The sequence below is a fragment of the Gouania willdenowi genome, chromosome 5 (genome assembly GCF_900634775.1).
Source record: "Gouania willdenowi chromosome 5, fGouWil2.1, whole genome shotgun sequence".
Lineage (NCBI taxonomy): Eukaryota > Metazoa > Chordata > Actinopteri > Blenniiformes > Gobiesocidae > Gouania > Gouania willdenowi.
The window spans coordinates 30,706,404-30,727,586 of NC_041048.1; the positions used below are offsets into that span (position 1 = coordinate 30,706,404).

The window sequence follows — 21,183 nt, forward strand, 5'->3', positions numbered from 1 at the left end:
TCCGCTGTCCGCACTCCTCGGAGCTTACATACGTGGACAGTGATTACGGTTATTCAAGCAGAGGATGCCCACAGGCAGCATTGGGGGCAGCTCAAGGGCTGCAGGGGTCCGCAGGTAAAGATGGGAGCATTCGAGCAAATTGCATGTATTAAATAGACGGTGCGGCTCATTTATATGTTTCTCGGTTATGCAGATTAAAAACAGAGTTAAAACAACCCATGCACGCCTGGGAGTCATTTTTGTGTCCAAGTGTGCAACAATTATTACAATGGTAACAATTAAAACAAAAAAAACAACAGAAAACATCCCCGACGTTGCTGAAAACGAAGCGTAGGGGGCGCCATCGCTCTGTAGAGGAGCAAAATTACAATGTCGGGGACCCCTACGCTCAACAGTGCTGGCGAGAACTTTGATTCCATCATTCATCCATTTTCTGACCTGCTTGTTCCTGTTTTCAGGGTCACTGGGGTCTGCTGGTGCCTATCTCCAGCTCTCAATGGGCATTAGGCGGGGGTACACCATAGAGAGAGCGCCAGTCCATCGCAGGGCACACACAGACGGACACACAACCACTTCCACTCACTCCTACGGGCAATTTCGAGACTCCAATCAACCTAACAGTCATGTTTTTGGATTGTGGGAAGAAGCCCATGCAGCACGGAGAGAACATGCAAACTCCACACAGAAAGGACTCAGTTTACTGCAGTCCATCAACATTAGCCCCAGGGTGTCATTGGAGACACTTGGACGGTCACAGATTAGTTTATGGTAGCTGAACAGCTTCAGTAAGCACATGCATGCCCTGTAGTCACAAACAGTTATTAGATATTTGATTTGTGTATTTACAATGTTATTTTACATTCCATAGTTTGCCTTTTGATGTGTATTAAACAGTGGGGTTAAAGAGGAAACGTATTTTTGGAGAAGTACTTTCACCTTCTCCTTGCACCATGTAGCTTAGCCCTGATTGGGAAACACTGCCTGGAAAGAATTACTGGAGTTTGACAGGATCTCACACACACACACACACACACACACACACACACACACACACACACACACACACACACACACACACACACACACACACACACACACACACACACACACACACGTACGTCTTCTTGAGATGAAAGGATCCCTAGGCCCGCTGCGCAGCACTTATTGCGTACATAGTAGTCTAAATGACGCACGATTACAACACACCCATCTTTAAGTGAAAAGCCTCCAAATCCAACTGAATAGCCGTGGTGCGTTTGCGGTTCTCCACCTCCACCACCACTTCTCCCCTATGCCAACAGATGACCGAGCAGGCGATGAGCGCCGCCCCTTCTCCTTCTCCTTCTCCTTCTCCTACCTGCTCTGTGCGCTTCTCCCAGGCGGAGCTCGGAGATGCTGCTCGGGTCACTCAGAGATCTGCCCCGCTGCTGCATCACGCATTCTTCCTCCTGCACGTCCGATGACGCCATGGCCGATGGAGGAGAACGCGGGCTCACCGCCAGTAAAGGTCAGCAGCATCAAGTGGAAAAGGAGCAGAGTTGATGTCCAGCTGCAGCAGATGCGGATCCGTGATCAGCAGCAGACGCAGCAGTGCTGGGAAACCCATTACGCGCACAGCATCATGGTGCCTTCACGGATCCCTCGTAAAAAAACATTCTACTTTTATCTTTGGGAGATATTAGAAAATCTGTTTCCCACCAAAGTGTACATTTAAGTGACAAATTAATATTCACAGTAGAATTGTTATGTAATATTATTAACCTAATAAATCCAACCCCATGAATACACGACATCAGGGCCGTGCAGAGACCTTTGGAGGGACAGGTGCTCAAAGTTAAAAGGGGACACATGGAGCATTAAATTATCATTATTTTGTTTTATTTATTATCATTTTGGGCCACACACATGGACTTTCACTCTCTCTCTCTCACACACACACACACTTACAAAAAAAAAAAATATATATATTTTGATAAAAAAGACACTGTGGGCATCAAGGGACCTGCACGGCATAATAATTTGAAAGAAATGAAAGAGTTTAATTTCAGCCTCAGTAAATATGTTTTCCTTGTCATTGAAAACAGGTGTTGTGCTAACTGATATAAACAATAAAAAAAAAATTCCATGTGGTTTTAATGCATTTAGACCCATATAAAAAAAAAAAACACATGATGATAATGAGTTTGCATGCAGTATATTCTTTAACCTTTCAAAAGCATTTAATAAAGTAAATCATTACATTTTACTGAAAAAACTGCACAAATATGCTTTTCATAATCATAATCATGAATGGTTAATACATTTGTCTTTTCAATAGTTCAAACCGTTTGATTGTGTTAACAGTTGCTATTTCAACAAAGCTAGATGACTGTGACATTCTTACTGGTAATTGTCTTATTTATGTCAATGATAATTCAAATATGGTTTTTCCGATGGTACAACTTTAATTCTTTCCTAGTCAAATTTGAGTTTAGTAATTAAGAATTTTAATGTTTATGGAATTTGCTAACATTCATGAACTATCTTTGGACATTAAAAAAAATCGAACTATCCTTTTCACTGGTAGACAACCATACAATAAGGATCTGCTGTATGATTAAAGTCTGTTGAGATGCCTCAAGCGTCAAATACAACATTCTTTGAATTATTGTTGTTCTGAATATATTCGTGTGATAAGGAGATAACTAATGTATCCTTATCTCTGGCCAGCCTACACACACCTGTGTAACCACCATCATGTGGCTTTCTAATCAGCATCTTGATATACCACACCTGTGAGGTGGATGAATCATCTCGGCAAAGGAGGAGCGCTCAATAAGACATATTTAGTTTAGTCAAACTTGTGAACAGTATTTAAGAGAAATAGGCCTTTTGTGTACATTAAAAAGTTTTAGATCTTTGAGATCAGCTCATGAAAAATGAAAGCAAAAGCAAGTGTTTTATATATATATATATATATATATATATATATATATATTCCCTACATACGTATAGCTTGAGCTCTTTGATACTCTTCAGAGATCATTTCTCCCCTAAATCAGCAAAAGAGAAAAAGAAACAATGTAAGATCTTCACTTTTGATTAGAAACAGCAGTTGAGTCATACTCACATGTGATTGGCCCAATAGTGAGGGGCGTAAGCTGAGTTGAAGTGTGAACAGATCGCCTCTTTCTGCCTCTACAAAACTGATAGAGAGGTGATAGTGAAGTGCTGATAGCAGAGCCCACAGCAAACATTTACTGTTTATTTATATGGGGGGACTTAATATTAAGGTGTGACTGGTTGTGGAGGAATTATTTTTTTTAAATGGTCTCAATGCCCATTTCTGCTTGCTTGAACAATAACAGGCTGAAATAATAATTGTTGTCCTATGACACAAAAAAAAACAATTAAAGTGTAAGTACACCCTAAACCCCCTTTTTCTACTGAACACATATATGAGTAGGTATCAAGTAATGCAGTTTATTGATCCTAGTCCCACTCTTCACATTTTAGTCAAAGTATTTAAATTTAGTGTTTTTAGTTGTACAATTTCAGAGTGACTGGTTTGAACAGCAGCTATTGCTATTGATTGAACTTTGTTATTGGCTGAGATTAGATCTGTGACATCTTTTTGGATCAGTGACATCACTAACCTTCACTGTTGGCCCCGCCCCTCCTATAAAAAAATGGGAGAAGGGACTGGTTTGCTCAGTGAGCATTGATTGACAGCTGCATGAGGAACTGTGTAGCACTGTGGGGGCGGGGCTGCTGTGACTGGGCGTGTCTTAACTACTCTTGGAGCAACGCCCATAATCAAGACCCTTTTTGAATTTCCTACTAGTGGCAGATCAGCCAAAATCTGGGGGTGTACAGATTATTTAAAAGAAGAAAGTTGTAACTTTTATCCTATGCTGTCCAGAAAAAAATTGATGACTAAATCTGAGAGACACCAAAAACTTACCCTGATGGGCAGAAAACAGACTATGTTTGACTCACTGGAACACAGTTGTCACTCCTCTTGTCACACAGGCTTATTCTACAGTGCAGAAAGATGTATGGGCTGAATCCTTGGACAGTGGCCATCTCAGCAGAGAAATAAGCGCTGAGGGAAACGCCATTTTCTACCACCCGCACATGCAAAGGGTCGGTTGGACACCTGGTGAAGGATAGTGATAGAACATTGCTCCAGTATACAAGTATCCATAATTTTAGTGAACTTTCATCCAAAGGGCCACAAACCTGTTATAAATCAGAAAGTTGTGTGCAGCGTCATCTGGGTCCAAAGAGTCTGTGGTGTAGCAGCTCTCCAAAACAGCAGCGAAATCTGAATCACTTTCATTTACAAACACTCCAACATATAAGGGAGAGCCAGGGGGCAGGGTTTCCAAACCTGGAGGATAGCTATGAGCAAAGCTGGAGTCACGATAAAGGTTCATGTAGGCGGGGGCTTTAGGTCCAGATTCTGATAAACCACGTACACTGCAAAAAACAACAGTCAAGTATTATTACATCACTCTGTTTGAATCTGGCCATGCAGTGTTCAGAAACTGACATCAGTAGCCGTGTTTCCATTACAGATTTACACAAAATAAAAGCGATATTTCTAAATGTTGACAAAGTGTAACTGTGCTTTGAACGTGTTTCCATTGAACGTTGTTTTGGACAAGAGCCTCGTAACTCCTGTAAAGTCTCATCTCGCGAGACTTTGCTGCAGAAAGACAGACACTAAGAACCTCCTTATAACACTCTGTATTTTTGTTGTTGTTTCACGTCTAATGTGGCAGTAATAAATGCTAAGAAATATCCCAGTCTCCTATTCTGTTTACACGTACCAAGCCATGTTTTCTCGAAGAGAAGTGATCATGTGACAAGGTAAGTCACGTTCTGTGACGTGTATTTGTGGAAAAAGTGTTTTCATGGTGCTTTTGCGACACATTTCAATATCGAAACATCTAAAATTCCTCCTCATGAAAGCGTAAAAACTTTTAAAGCAATATTTGAGTGCTTTTTTGAAAATTCAGGTGTTACCATTACCAGTTCTTATTGCGTAACGTTATTCAGATTTTACACATTTCTAAGGGTAATGGAAATGCAGCTATTGATTGATACACTGAGGTTGATGGAAGACTCACAGCAGTTCTGGCTTTACAGCATTTAAGTCGGCCATTGTTTCCAAGGGATAGGCACAGGAAAAAGGGATAACCACCGCCTGAGATGAGGACTCATTGTTTTTTGGGTAGAAAAATAGGGAGTTGAAATAAATAGCATGTGTGCTGTTTGTCTGAAAGACAGAGAAAGAATCGTGAATATCTTAGCTTGATGTAAAAGCCTTAAGGTCAGCATCAGGGAGAGGATGTATGAAAACTGAAACAATAAAGTAAATATGACAAATTACATTTTCATGCAAATTATGCTCACATTAAATTAGAAAGTAAAAAAATGAAAACAATTCAAGGTTTTGGTTTTTTAAAGGTCATCTGCAGATAACCCTTTGTGGTGACCCCTAACATGAACAATGAATGGAGAACATGCAGAAGAAAAAGTGGTACCATCAGCATTGTCCCACAGATGTCAGGCCTACGAGCCACTTGGTACCAAAGAATGTTATGATCCACTCTGTAGCTGGAACAGGAAGGGTCAACCATATGAGCGGAGAAAATGTTTAAACCAGCTGACATCAGGCTTCTCAAAGGCACTCCAACTTGGAGCTGATCCCTGGAGCAAACAAGCTGAGAGGCCTGGAGGAGAGAATATTCATCTAAAACAAAGGGACAAACAATGAAATGTCAAAGAACTGCTTTTAAAATGACAAAGTCTCATGAGAAAAAAAAAAATAGTTTGCTTGATATAATCAGTGTTCCCAAAATGCAGATTGGGACACTTCAGGAAATATTTGTCCAACTGGATAACATAAAAACACACAAAAAAACACTTATCTAATCACTTGGATTTGAACCAAAGTGCTACACCACCCTGGTACCCTCAATTCCCAATTTTCATCTTTCTTTCAAATTATTTTGAAATGTTCTATCATCTCCAATCTCAAAGATTTAGGGGAAGAACATTTTTTAAATGGTTCACAGAGTCAGCGTCCACAAAAAGTGTTAGGCCTGAGACATTTCTGGGTATACATTTCATGTTTTTCGGTTTCCCACAATCTAAACCCTGCCTCAGTTTTGGAATTATTTTAAACTCTCAAATTTGATCCGACATTCAAACATCTGGATGATCCTTTGAAGGAAGCAATGGTAGAGGTAAAAGGCTTGGTTTCCCCAATTTCAGCAGTTAATCCAAATCTCGCAAGGCCAACATCGAGTTAACAATACAATCACAATCACAATAGTAACAGGATTACTATTGCAACAACACATCATCAGTAGGGTAAAACTAACCTCTCTCCCCACCTTCACAGATGACGCTGGCCTCCTCTCCACGTCCACAGTTGTGGGATCCAAAAGGTAAATGTGCACAATCGGTTATTGAGGACTCATTTCCTGAACACTGGACATTATCCAACCAGATGGGACCAGTGCCCTCTCCAAACCAAGCCTGTCGTGGTGCTGACACAGCTCTGCCACATGCCAGCTGTCTGCAGACTACCTGTGCATGGGTCAGTTCCCAGATATCATCACACACTGTTCCCCATTGGTTGTCAAACAGGATCTCAACTCTGCCAGAACACCTGCTGTTAGAGCCAACCAGCCTGACTGGAGTGCTTGGTGCTGTTGGAATCTCTATGTCATTGTCTCTCTCTGTTTGATAAAAAACACAAGTTTGACAACACCAAAATTCCTTGATCAACTGTGAAACAACGTTTTCAACATTACTTGTTGTTTTATTTTATTTTTTTACCTTTACAGATGACACTGGCATCTTCTCCGTGACCACAGTTGTGTATTCCAAAACCAGGATGTCTACAGTGCGTTAGAAATGGCTCCCTTCCTGAACACTGAACATCATCCAGCCAGATCGGCCCAGTGCCTTCTCCAAAATGAGCATTCCGAGGTGCTGACACAGCTTCCCCACAACCCAGTTGCCGACATATCACCTGAGCATGGGTAATTTTCCAAATGTCGTCACAAACTGTTCCCCACTTTCTGTAGTAGAAGACCTCCACTCTGCCAGAGCAGCTGCTGTTAGAGCCGACCAGCCTCACTGGTAAACTCGGGGTTGTTGAATTCTGAGTAGTGTTGTGTCTCTCTAGATAATATATAATATAGATTTCTGTGAATCTACATTCATGAAGAGAAAAAAAACATTCTCTCATGTCATAATAAAGAATGCCATGTTTCAAGTTTGTAATATGTACAAACTTGAAACAAGTGGTAAAAATGGAGCGTAATGAGATGCTGAGAAACAATGGGAGCTTTGAATAAGGTGAATAACTTCAAATGCATTAATGCAACACATCTAATTCTTGGAGGCATGATTATTGGAAAAATGTCAAAATATTTACTGCTTGATTAAACTGTAAAGAATACCTTCACAGATGACACTAGCATCTTCTGCGTGCCCACAGTTGTGGGATCCAAACCCTTGATGAGCACAGTCTGTCAGCGATGACTCATTTCCTGAACACTGCACATTGTCCAGCCAGATTGGTCCAGTACCCTGTCCAAATGCTGCTCGTTCTAGTGCAGACACAGCCCGGCCACATCCAAGCTGTCTGCAGACCACCTGTGCATGGCTCTCTCTCCACAGATCATCACAAACGGTCCCCCACTGACCATGGTAAAAGATCTCCACCCTGCCGGAACAGCTGCTGTTAGAGCCAACAAGCCTGACTGATGGGATTGGTCCAGAGGTGGTATGGATTTCATCTCCTTGATATGAAAGAAAGTGCTCTGTTTACCAACATGCACAGCTATAAAAAAGTGGAAAACTTGACAAACAACTAGTTTCTCAGAAGCTCACAGATAAACATCTTTAAACTGTTATTAATCAAAATTTGGGCCTAAAGTAAACATTGTTGGCATAGATACATTGAATATGCCATAAAAATGTGAAGGATTACCTTCACAGATGATGCTAGCATCCTCCCCGTGACCACAGTTATGATCTCCAAACCCGGGATGAGAACATTCTGATAGAGTTGACTCATGTCCAGAGCATCGGACATTGTCCAGCCAAATTGGACCAGTACCTTCACCAAATGCTGCACTTTCTAGTGCTCTCAGAGCTCTGCCACATCCCAGTTGAAGACAGACAACCTGTGCATGAGTCAGTGCCCAGATGTCATCACACACTGTTCCCCATTCGTCATTGTAGAAGACCTCCACTCTTCCAGAGCAGCTGCTGTTTGAACCAACCAGCCTCACGGGTAATATCTGAGATGTATTGTTTGGGGTGATGTTGCTACCATCTCCTGAAATGAAACAAAATTTTTGTGAAACTTGGGTGTCAGGGTTTAAATAGAAAAATATTCTATATTTCTTTATCTATCTTCTTTACTTTTAGAAATCTAGCAATTTGTAACAAGAGTTCTAATTAAATATAATGAAAGCTCATATTTCAGTCAAGGGAGAAGGTATGGTTATATAAAAACACACATTTATTCACAATACATAACAAAACTAATAGGCTAGATGAATAACAGTCAAAAACACGCTGAAATAGTGCTCCTGTCTTTCCCAGCACCAACTGCTGGGAAACGTGTACATCTAGTTACCTTCACAAATTAAGCTGACATCATCTTCATGGCCACAGCGATAGGATCTAAACCCCAAGTATTCACATTCCGCTAATGAACTCTCATTCCCAGTGCAGTAGACATTGCTCATCCAGATTGGCCCAGTTCCCGGTCCAAATGCTGCATTTTGCAGCACTGTCACATCTTCTCCACATCCCAGTTGTCTACAAACCACCTGAGCATGGGTATACTCCCCAACATCATCACACACTGTCCACCACACGTCCTCATAGAAGATCTCCACTCTGCCAGAGCAGCTGTTATTGGATCCAACCAGCCTTACTGGTAAATTTGGAGGGGTTGGAGGGGTTGGGCTATCAGTCGGTATATATGTGCTTCCATGTCCATCTCCTTTGGATAAAAAAACTAATTTTAACCATAAGTAAAGTACTTTAATTCAACATTCTTATATGTTTTATAATATATCTTCTTTATCAGAAGGCCTAAGGACAGCTGTATGAAAATTAATTTACCACAACAATTTAGTTCTGTTTTTATCAATGTAGCAATTTTGGTGTGTAGGTATTAAATGTACTGCAAGACTACACTTTGAATTGATATGACTGTTGATTTTTCTTAAGACTTACCTTCACAGATGATGCTGGCATCCTCAAAATGCCCGCAGTTGTGGTCTTGCAACCCTTGATGAGCACAGTCTGCTATTGATGTCTCATTTCCTAAACAATGAACATTGTCCAACCAGATTGGCCCAGTACCCTGTCCAAATGCTGCTCGTTCTAGTGCAGACACAGCCCGGCCACATCCAAGCTGTCTGCAGACCACCTCAGCGTGGGTCATTCCCCAGATGTCATCGCAAACTGTTCCCCACTCCTCCTCATAGAAGACCTCCACTCTTCCAGCGCAGCTGCTGTTTGAACCAACCAGCCTCACGGGTAAGATCTGAGATGTATTGTTTGGGGTGATGTTGCTACCATCTCCTGAAAATGAAACAAAGTTTTTGTGAAACTTGGGTGTCAGGGTTTAAATAGAAAAATATTCCATATTTCTTTATCTATCTTCTTTACTTTTAGAAATCCAGCAATTTGTAACAAGAGTTCTAATTAAATATAATGAAAGCTCATATTTCAGTCAAGGGAGAAGGTATGGTTATATAAAAACACACATTTATTCACAATAATCTAACAAAACTAATAGGCTAGATGAATAACAGTCAAAAACACGCTGAAATAGTGCTCCTGTCTTTCCCAGCACCAACTGCTGGGAAACGCGTACATCTAGTTACCTTCACAAATCAAGCTGACATCATCTTCATGGCCACAGCGATAGGATCTAAACCCCAAGTATTCACATTCCACTAATGAACTCTCATTCCCAGTGCAGTAGACATTGCTCATCCAGATTGGCCCAGTTCCCGGTCCAAATGCTGCATTTTGCAGCACTGTCACATCTTCTCCACATCCCAGTTGTCTACAGACCACCTGAGCATGGGAATACTCCCCAACATCATCACACACTGTCCACCACACGTCCTCATAGAAGATCTCCACTCTGCCAGAGCAGCTGTTATTGGATCCAACCAGCCTTACTGGTAAATTTGGAGGGGTTGGGCTATCAGTCGGTATATATGTGCTTCCATGTCCATCTCCTTTGGATAAAAAACTAATTTTAACCATAAGTAAAGTACTTTAATTCAACATTCTTATATGTTTTATAATATATCTTCTTTATCAGAAGGCCCAAGGACAGCTGTATGAAAATTAATTTACCACAACAATTTAGTTCTGTTTTTATCAATGTAGCAATTTGGTGTGTAGGTATTAAATGTACTGCAAGACTACACTTTGAATTGATATGACTGTTGATTTTTCTTAAGACTTACCTTCACAGATGATGCTGGCATCCTCAAAATGCCCGCAGTTGTGGTCTTGCAACCCTTGATGAGCACAGTCTGCTATTGATGTCTCATTTCCTAAACACTGAACATTGTCCAACCAGATTGGCCCAGTACCCTGTCCAAATGCTGCTCGTTCTAGTGCAGACACAGCCCGGCCACATCCGAGCTGTCTGCAGACCACCTCAGCGTGGGTCATTCCCCAGATGTCATCGCAAACTGTTCCCCACTCCTCCTCATAGAAGACCTCCACTCTTCCAGCGCAGCTGCTGTTTGAACCAACCAGCCTCACGGGTAAGATCTGAGATGTATTGTTTGGGGTGATGTTGCTACCATCTCCTGAAAATGAAACAAAATTTTTGTGAAACTTGGGTGTCAGGGTTTAAATAGAAAAATATTCCATTTTTCATTATCTATCGTCTTTACTTTTAGAAATCCAGCAAATTGTAACAAGAGTTCTAATTAAATATAATGAAAGCTCATATTTCAGTCAAGGGAGAAGGTATGGTTATATAAAAACACACATTTATTCACAATAAATTAACAAAACTAATAGGCTAGATGAATAACTGTCAAAAACACGCTGAAATAGTGCTCCTGTCTTTCCCAGCACCAACTGCTGGGAAACGTGTACATCTAGTTACCTTCACAAATTAAGCTGACATCATCTTCATGGCCACAGCGATAGGATCTAAACCCCAAGTATTCACATTCCGCTAATGAACTCTCATTCCCAGTGCAGTAGACATTGCTCATCCAGATTGGCCCAGTTCCCGGTCCAAATGCTGCATTTTGCAGCACTGTCACAGCTTTTCCACATTCCAGTTGTCTACAGACCACCTGAGCATGGGTATACTCCCCAACATCATCACACACTGTCCACCACACGTCCTCATAGAAGATCTCCACTCTGCCAGAGCAGCTGTTATTGGATCCAACCAGCCTTACTGGTAAATTTGGAGGGGTTGGGCTATCAGTCGGTATATATGTGCTTCCATGTTCATCTCCTTTGGATAAAAACAAATTTGAACCATAAGTAAAGTACTTTAATTCAACATTCTTATATATTTTATAATATATCTTCTTCATCAGAAGGCCCAAGGACAGCTGTATGAAAATTATTTTACCACAACAATTTAGTTCTGTTTTTATCAATGTAGCAATTTTGGTGTGCAGGTATAAAATGGACAAACCTGAGTCACTTTGGGTTGTGGTTTTGTAGTTTGCTCCTTAAGAAACAAAGAAATATCACTTCTTTTCATTAAAAGAATTGCATCCTCTTGAACACTGTTTAGGTCAGGTTCAGAGATCTTTTTTTTTTAACGAAAAACTCTATAGTCACATATTGTAAAACTGGTACCTGTGCAGTTTACACTGGCATCCTCGTCATGAAAACAATTGTGTAATCCAAATCCTTGGTGTGTACAGTCTGTAATCAATAATTCATTGCCTGAACACTGGACATCATCCAGCCAGATGGGTCCAATCCCAGGTCCAAATGTGGCTCCTTTTGGTGCTGATATGGGTTCGCCACAACCAAGCTGCTGACAAACTACCTGAGCATCGTCAAGATCCCAAAGGTCATCACACACTGTGCCCCAGAGGCCCTCTAGGAATATTTCTACTCTGCCAGAGCAGCGGTTGTCGGAGCCAACCAGCCTTAGAGGAGGACTTGGCACATTTTGAGAAACTGGAAAAAGATCAGATTAAATATTCACATTAGGAATTAAGCTTGGCAATCATTAAAGAAGAACAACAATCATTGTCAATTAACATCAAACCTTGTGATTTTTGTGATCATATCAGTGGAAAATGTTAGAAATGTTTGTGTAGTAGTCCATTTTCGGAAATTTGTAGTTTTTTCTTTTTTCTTTTTCTTTTCCAATTTGTAGTTTTTTCACCACGGCAAATGTCTCTAACCTTTGCGGTCGTTGGATTGTTACGTCACCTAGTGGAAGTGCGTCTGATTGTCAAAACAAACATGATCGCCTTTTCCTAACTCCTCTTCTAACACCTTTCCTAAACCGTGACGTCATCCATCGTGTTAAGTAAAAGTGAATAGGAAAGGAGATGGGAGGGACTATTCAGACGCAGCCTTAGGCTCTGTCTGAATAGTTTCTCCTATCTCTTTTACTATCCACTGTTCCTTCACCCCCAGAAGTGTTTAAGTGGTGTCCATGATAAAGAGGTTTTCTTTAAGCTCAGGAAAATAGGCTCAATGCTTCCTTTTTTACCTCCTTTAGCCTAGGAAACACTGATGCATCCTTTACCAAAGGAGAAAAGATATTGCCGAACCACAATTCCTTGCGGCGACAACATTTGAAGCACACCTGAGTGCTCACAGAAACTCACGATAAGTCATGAAGATCATGTAAGTTACCAATGCAATAATATGCCTTGAACAACTTATTAAAAAATAATCTAAAACTTATATATTATTTTGATATGTAATACATATTATAACTGACATAAAACAGACATTGTGCTTCAAGAAAAAGGGATCAGAGACATTTTTAGCTACATTATGTTTTATTCAACATTATTCGTATTTCTGAGTGGAAGGTGAGTGTAAGCAACCATTCGCATTGTGACATTCTTTTAGTTTCACTGGGAGTCTCTTTTTTTTAATTTACATTCAAACCGTGTGATTTTTGAGATTATATCATCAGAAAGTGTTATAAATGACCTGTTAGTCAATTTTCGTAAATTTGTAGTTTTTTACATACGGCAGACGTCACTAACCTTCGCGGCCGTCAGATTATTACGTCACCTAGTTGAAGTGCGTCTGATTGTCAAAACAAATGTGATCGCCTTTCCCTAACTCCTCTTCTAACACCTTTCCTTAACCCTGTGACGTCATCCACGGGGGTTATGGAAAAGTGGATAGGAAAGGAGATAGGAGGGACTATTCGGACGCAGCCTATGTGTCTAGTCACCACTTTAGCCTTCCAGAATCTTCCAACAATCGAAGCTGCCTCTAGTGATAAACATAATCCTAAACCTATTACTTGAACCTACGTCTACTTTTCTCAAATGTGCTTGTCATTTTTGAGATTCATATATAATATAATGAAACCCTTCTTTACCTGTTTGCATGTATGGGACCAATGAGATTAACTTATTTTATCATATTGAGAGGTTGAAGGTGAAAAACATTTGTTGGTCAATAGCTCGCTTTGGGATTGATTTACTAGTGTTTTGCGCATGTAAAAATGGAAACACCTGAATTTTGAAAAAACACTCAAATATTGCTAAAAAGTTTTTACACTTTCATGAGGAGGAATTTCAGACATTTCAATATTGAAATGAGTAGCAAAACAAGTTTTCCGCAAAAAAATGGAAACTATAGAAATAATTCTATTCAGGAGGCACTAAATAGTGTTTCTTTACGCTTATTTACAAAATGAGATTCTTTAAAATGTGTTATCACTCATTCATTCCATCATTATGATCTGTAGTAGTGTTTTCATAGTGTTCTGAGCAAAATGTGGTAGTTGAACATAAGGGGGTACTTGGATTCAGAAATAAGAGAAAGGAGTACTTGAGCCAAAAATGTTTGAGAACCACTGGTATATACAGTACAACTATATACTATATTTGCTCTTACTTGTTTATGCGTTCGATGACAGTAAATGTGGTTAGTTTGAAAGCAGTTCTGTGACTGCAATTGTCCTTACTTTTTGTTCAAAGCTACACAAAACCTGTTTGTGGGGTATATCTATTTTGGAATTGTACCCCCTGTGGAGAAAAATGCACTGGTGAGAAGGAGGTGCCAACCACTAAGCCACCGTGTGCCTAGTCTCTAAAACAGAACATTATATTCGTCCCAATGGTAATAATGTTCAAAAAAGTGAATTGCAATTTATTTTGTTTTTTATTTTATTTTCTGTTGGTTGGTTTTGTGTATTGTGTTTTGATTCGTTTTTGTATATAGTGTTTTGCAGTGTTTTTACTTTTTGTCTTTTTTTTTTTTAATTTAACAATTAAAATGACCACAAAAACAGTCATGTGCTGTATTTACATATGTACTATTCAAATATTTAACAAATGTTATATAGTCGGTTTACATTCAAATATCACGTCCCAGGAGCTCTGTTGTAAAAATTGCAAGTTCTGAAAGGATCAGGCACATTAAAGTTTGAGAGCAGCTTGACTGTACACCACTCCTTGACCTCCGCTCCAATTTGGCTTGTGTTCGAGACATATCATATCAGCCATTTCAGACGGTCTACCAGGAGATATGCAGTGCTCACAGGTAGAGAACACACGTTAGTGCTGAATGTGTGTTTAGGAAAACGAGTCCTGGGAGCAGCACTTGAGGATGAGGTTTGCTAAGTGCTTTAGGAGAAGAAAAAAGAGAAAAAGAACACTAGACAAATAGACATTACCTGCATATCCTGTTACAGTCTGCAAAACCAGAAGAATCAGCATATCTTGAGTCATCCTGATTGTTAGCCCAAGTAAGAAAACAGGACATAAATAATGTTAGATAGTCTCCTCTAAATTCAATATACCAGACACTGATAACATGTGACGTTCTAGTTTCCAAAACGTGGGTTTTAATTGGTTTGACTTTGATCTTGAAATATGTTTTCTTTCTTTCTTTCTTTCTTTCTTTCTTTCTTTCTTTCTTTCTTTCTTTCTTTCTTTCTTTCTTTCTTTCCCAGCAGACATGGGGCGTAAGGCAGTATGGCGTAAACCCCCCCTGCAGGGGTGAGTGGTTAGGAGCAGGATTGGAGTCAATTATAATTGTAATCACATAATTGATAATTAATTACAATTATGGTGTAATTATAATTGAAATTGTACTTGAAAAAAAATTGTTGCTGTTGTGATTGTAATTGATTTTAAATAATTGACTTTGTAATTGGCATGAAAATTCCATAAAAACTTTATAGCACACACTGCTCTAGGCCAGCCTTGTCCCTGCTTACAAAATATGTGTGTGACTAACAAGGAATTTAACACTCAAGCCTCACAATGGTTCCCCTATTATTTCACACATGCACAGCCTGGCCTGGCCTGGGCTGCAATTGTTCAACTGGCATCCATGTCTCCTTAGTCCTAAAGGTGGGTTATTCCCAACATGTTAATCAGGGTTGCTTGTTGCATTCTATAGGTGTGTATTCATCGGAGAATAGTAGTTGGATGGGAAACCAATGAGAATTCCAGGTGCCACAGTGGGGGACAGTCACTGCAGTGGTATCTGTCATTGCGTCCTTGGGCAAGACACTTCACCCACAATAGTAGCTTACCACCACCAAGTGTGGAGTGAAAGAATAATGCCTTAATTCTGTAAAGTGCTTTGAGTGTCTATGATAAAGCGCTATATAAAATCCAATGCATTATTATTATTACCATGGTAAGGTGGTCATTAAATCCACACACCCACACACACATGAATGTGCAAGTATGTTGTAGTATGTAGTATAAATAGGTTTCTCGCAGCCTCAGTTTTTTTAAATGTGTAAAAGCTAAATGAAAATTTTCAATGGCATCATATCAAAAACATGCTTTTTGAGGAATACCTAGAATATGAAATGATAACAAATTTTTATTACGAGGATATTGCAAGAAAACAATGTCACCGGGTCATTTTGGACCCACTTCTGCATCTAAGGGTTAAAAAATAAAAAAGAGATCAGAAACATATTAGTTGACGGACAATTGCTACAGTGTATTTACAGCTGATTTAAGACATGGTTAAGACATTTAATAATTGACAGCGTAATTGTAATTGACTTTCAGGGAGAAAAAGATCATCGTAATTTAAATAATATTTTAAAAAAATGCTGGTTAGCGTAATCATAATTGAATTGTAATTGAACATGGATTATTGAAAAAGTAATTGTAACTGAAAAATGTATTGACATTTTGCAGTGCCCTCCAACCCTTAATAATACTGTTTACCCTAAATTATATAATTATTTGCAACATGGGTATTTCCCTTATATGTCGAAGCAACAAAATGTGTTAAACATCTAAAGAAAACAAAATGCATGTGATATGTAGTTAATTTAATGAAATAATTTATCATTTGTGTGTGGATCAAATGCCAGCTCCTTATTGCAAAAGCATACATATCAAATAAATGTTTTCCTAAAAGAAAAAAACACAAAGCTTAAAAGTTGAAAGTTTAAATATGTCAAACAACTGCCATGAAAACAGCTAGAAAAGTTCCCAAAAAAAAATATTTACAAGCTACAGTTTAATTTGTCCTTTGTGAATCTGGATGGGGTGGCATGCCCATGCCCCCTGGGTAGGATGCAAGTCTATCGCAGGGTTTGCTAAAATAAATAAATATACCATCTGATAGCTTTGTTTAAGCCATTGCAAAATGTATGCTTGTAAAAAAATTCTTGTTGAAACTGTAAATGCTTTTTTCATTCCATTTAAATGCATACTCTTTTTCAATACAATAAGTCTAATGATGGAATGGCAAGTGTTGGCGTTTTACAGTTTGAATTAACTTAAATTCAGCGTCCTCCAATACTATTTAGAAGAAGGAAAATATATGTATTGAAATAGCAGCCTGACAATGAACACAACATGCAAAAATAATGTCTGTGAATTGTACAATATGAATACTTTTGTGAGGCAATTGAAGGTAAAATCATGCATTTCTAAAGTTAAAAGGCAAAATTGACTATTTCCTTATTTAAAGGATTAGATGTCAGTGTTATGAGGTTTGGCATAGTTTATGAAACATATTTTAACTTCTTTTCACTTTTTTTTAGCTTTGTTTTTCTGAGCTCGCTTGAAGCATAAATCTAAAAAAACAACCAATATATTTATTTTTTTTCTCAATAAAATTTTGAAATCACAATCTCTTACCTTTTTTTCAGTTGTCCGATGGACAACCGTCCTTCTGAGTGACTGCAGAGGTCAAATAAACCAGCTCTGATTTTCTAGCTCTAGTGTGAGGGGAATTTTATAGAATTTGACTCAAAAGACCAGTTAATGATAATAGGCCGCTCCGATGAGACAACCAGGGTAAACTCCCTGGGGTGGTTACTGATATTACACTTAAGTGACCTGAAACCAGACAACAACAAAAAGAAACTACGTAGATACAGTATCCGGTCAATTGTTTTCTACACTCTTTGTAAGCATTATCAGAACAAGGAATTCACATTTTTATATATCTCAGAACAGTGATTCTCGGGAATCGGGACCCAAAAGTGGGTCGCGGACCTGTACTGGGTGGGTCGAGGACAGCTGGTCAAAATTAAATAAATGCTTAATGTCTATCATGTTGTATTTTATTTTGTAAGAAACTTTTCTCTTGAGAGGCATGCTGTGAAATGCATGTTACACAGGAAAATATGTAGATTTATGTTGGAAAAAATATTATAAATGTGTTTTCAACAGCTATTTTTGAAAAACTAAGTTTGGTTGGTTGAATTCAAAAAAAAAAAAAAAAAAAGTGGGTCGCGATTTAATGTCCTTGGCAAATCGTGGGTCCCAGGGTGGGACCAGTTGAGAACCACTGGTCGACAACATGTAATTACTAAATTATTGTTGAATGCATGCACCAACTCAGATTTTCAGCTTATTATGTCTTTGTTGTAGTTTTACAGCGTTGGGTGAGAGTGGTAGTCAAAATGGCATATGCAGCTTGCACAATACATAGCGCTTCTCAAAAGTTCACATATTGTGAAAAATACTTACTTATTACTACTGGAAATATAATGCATTTGAGTATTTTCAAGTTCTAAATGTTTTTAAATCTGTTTAGACCAAATTTGAGTAATTCTGAATAAAGACATACATGATTTCTTCTTGTGGTATTTCAAGCCCTTCCAGTTGCAGTGTTTGAAACTGTGGCTGTATTTTATCTATAAAAATACGTATACAGCTGTTTTTTGGGCTTTGTTTATTTGCTGAAATATCTAAAGCCTACTGCTGTTTGTGTAGGATTCTCACTGTATGGGTGTGGGGACAAGTGTAAATGTTCTTGACTGTCATGTTTGCCCCCTGTCCAATCAGAGCTTTCCAATCCCCCAAACCTAAAGCGGAATTATCTAAAACCGAATAAACGGTCATTAATTCACAAACCACTTTTTCTTGGAAGTCAACCAACCAAATTTAGTTTTTCAAAAATAGCTGTTGAAAACACACATAAATAATATTTTTTAAGTCATATATTTTCTTGTGCAAAATGCATTTCACAGCATGCAGGTCAAAAAATAGTGAGAGATATTAAGTATTAATTTTTGTCCAGCTGTCCATGACCCACCCAGCACAGGTCCGCAACCCATATTTGGGTCCCGACCCACCAGTTGAGAATCCCTGTTCTAGACATTCTAATAATCACAAATAAAAAAAATAATTCAGACATTTTACTTACTTTAGTGTTGAGATATCCACTTCAGTAAAAGAGGGAGATGTACATCCAGGAAAGTTCCCAAGTTGTATTTACTATCCAATCACATTGCAAGGCTAAACAATAAGACCTCATGACTATGTAAATATGATCTTACAAAAAAAAACAAAAGTTTTGGGACACCTAAAAGTGATAATTTTGCAATAGTGGGCCTTACAGGGGTATACCACAGAGACTGTGTCGTGTCCATTTTCCTTCCTTTTGAGATAATCCCTAAATTATATGTCAAATAATCGTATAAAATGAAAAAGTGAATTGGCCTAAATGAAATAAATTAGTAAACAGTACTAAAACACATTTTGATTTGCCTTATGTGGGACATAAAAAGGTGAGAAATGCAACAAAACAGCTGAGGAGAGATGGAGAGAGGAAAGTCAACAGAAGCTGCATTGCCAGGTTGGGTTTTCATTATAATAATGATAATACATTTTATTTGTAATGCACTTTACATTTGACACCAAATCTCAAATTGCTACATCGGACGACAGAATTAACACAGTAATGCACAACATATCTCAAAAACACAGGACTAGAAACAAGCATTAGCTGTTAAAATAAGCTTGTGTAAAAAGGTGGCTTTTCTTAAAAGCATCCATTGTCTGCAGGGCCCTCAGGTGCTCTGGGAGGGCGTTCCACAGGCAGGGAGCAATGGCTTCAAAGGCCCTGTCGCTAATTGTTTTGAACCATGTCCTGGGTACGACCAGACGGCGCTGTTGGCCTGACCTGTCCTAGTTAACGTTTGGTGGATTTTTTACAGTTTATGGTTGGCGCTACCTTGCAGCGCAGTACAGATGGCATTTTGGGTGAGGTGCTTTAAACACTGACACATTGTTGAAAGTAAATTAATACATAGGTAGGAAACAGACAAAGAACACAGAAGCTGCTCATTCATGGACTTAATTTGAAGTGTTTGAAATGAACACACTGGTTTAATAGCATTAGTAGCATAGGCTACATACCTGAGCTTGGCCTCTAATAAGTTAATATTGATAAATGAATGCAAAACCAACCAATGTGTTCAGATGTTACTTTTGAGGGCTATCTGCCTGAAAACAGCTGTTGTTTTAAAAGCAAATTTGTATTGAGTATTGAGTATTAAACACTAAAAGGAACAGAGTGTCTTTTAGGAATCAATACATTCAGGAAAGGACAATACACTATCGCTTAAAAATATTGAAATCAAAAAACTGACTGTGACTGAGCTAAATTCAATTATGTACTAAAACTGAAATATTTCAAGACAGTATTTGTGTTTATAACATACAAAGTGACTCTTCACTCTCTTTTCTCCCAGAATCGTTTTGAGTTATGGGTTTTCGACCAATTTTTTTATTAATCCTGGTTTGTCAAGTCCTGAAAAACCAACTCTTTTGTGTGCCATCAAAATGGCCACCCTACCACCCCAGTGGTAGACAGAATGACAGGAGTGGACTAGCAATGAGTAAAGGATAAGCTAAGTGAGTAACAGGTGGCAAAAATGGTCCAAAAGTGGCAAAAACGTGGTAAGAAAAGCGTGAAAAGTGACTAAAATGGGCCAAAAGCAGTCAAGAGAGGCAAAAATTGGCCAAAAAAGAGAAAACAGGTGGTAAGTAATGGCAAAAGGTAGCTTAAATGGGCAAAATGTGGCAAACAATAGTAAAAATGTGGAATAAAAGGAGGCAACGCGTAGGGAAAAAAGGAAAAAGGGATATTTAAAAAGGTAGCTAAAATCTGAAAAAAGTGTACCTTACCTGATGACTTAATGGGCTGGACTGGACACAAAAACGCCAGGGCTGAGTTATTGTCCCAGTCCACCCTTGCAGATGGATGTAAAAATGGATAGATAGATGGATGGATGGATGGATAGATAGATAAAATGATTAATGATAAAATTCATTTATGACAAAAACATGTTAAATAAAATGATCACAAATGTAGCATGTCACTTCAGGGGGGCTCTCTGATGGCTGCGAAGCCCTGCGGTGTGCCCACGTATAGCAAGAAACGTTTTTCCCTTCTTTTATTGTTCTGGTTGCATCTCCAAGTTGCACATTTACTAACAGCTAACCTAACTCGTGGCTACTGACTATTTTCCTAACTCCCAAGTGCAGCTACATTATGAGTTGCTTAGTATCAATAGGATACTGTAGTCTCATACAACTGAGTTTTATTACAATAAAGAAGGGTCAAATAAAGACGTAACTCGAGTCAACAACATTGTTCCGAGGTCTTTTGATACTTTTAAAACACATGCAAGGTTTTTCCGCCACACCCTTTATTCTCTAAACACTAATC

At 38.8% G+C, this 21,183-nt stretch overlaps 3 protein-coding genes across 7 annotated transcripts in view; all 3 read right to left on the reverse strand.

Annotated features, from left to right (window-relative positions):
- Nucleotides 1–1,615, reverse strand: part of phactr3b (phosphatase and actin regulator 3b) — an 82,895-nt gene extending 81,280 nt beyond the window's left edge. For all 3 annotated transcript variants that reach the window (XM_028445946.1, XM_028445947.1, XM_028445945.1), the window contains exon 1: nt 1,358–1,615. In XM_028445946.1, the coding sequence (XP_028301747.1) occupies nt 1,358–1,469 (112 nt within the window). In that variant the 5' untranslated portion in view covers nt 1,470–1,615. The remainder of the gene's footprint in view (nt 1–1,357) is intronic.
- LOC114462870 (formin-like protein 20) overlaps nt 1–21,183 on the reverse strand; it is a 474,381-nt gene that overhangs the window by 325,505 nt on the left and 127,693 nt on the right. The gene's annotated exons all lie outside the window — the stretch shown is intronic.
- LOC114462862 (deleted in malignant brain tumors 1 protein-like) lies at nt 2,894–17,466 on the reverse strand. Of its 2 annotated transcripts, none has more exons than XM_028445933.1 (19): nt 17,358–17,466; nt 14,912–14,967; nt 11,884–12,213; nt 11,717–11,752; nt 11,168–11,530; nt 10,512–10,862; nt 9,915–10,277; nt 9,259–9,609; nt 8,651–9,022; nt 7,997–8,347; nt 7,464–7,805; nt 6,835–7,182; nt 6,387–6,734; nt 5,532–5,740; nt 5,115–5,263; nt 4,222–4,461; nt 3,979–4,138; nt 3,110–3,185; nt 2,894–3,032 (listed from the first exon to the last, which is right to left on the reverse strand). In XM_028445933.1, the coding sequence occupies exons 2-19, from the start codon at nt 14,964–14,966 to the stop codon at nt 3,022–3,024; spliced, it is 4,455 nt and encodes a 1,484-aa protein (XP_028301734.1). In that variant the 5' UTR covers nt 14,967; nt 17,358–17,466; the 3' UTR covers nt 2,894–3,021. The 2 variants fall into 2 exon arrangements, with proteins under 2 accessions (XP_028301734.1, XP_028301733.1); XM_028445932.1 differs by having other exon boundaries at nt 6,375–6,734.

What these genes read in the sequence shown, in the direction of transcription:
- LOC114462862 (XM_028445932.1), bottom strand. Translation starts at nt 14,966, where the DNA reads ATGACTCAAGATATGCTGATTCTTCTGGTTTTGCAGACTGTAACAGGA. An exon ending in TGTCAGCTTAATTTGTGAAG is followed by an intron (nt 8,348 to 8,650) that starts GTAACTAGATGT and finishes GTTTCATTTCAG; the next exon opens with GAGATGGTAGCAACATCACC. An exon ending in TGCTAGTGTCATCTGTGAAG is followed by an intron (nt 7,183 to 7,463) that starts GTATTCTTTACA and finishes TATATTATCTAG; the next exon opens with AGAGACACAACACTACTCAG.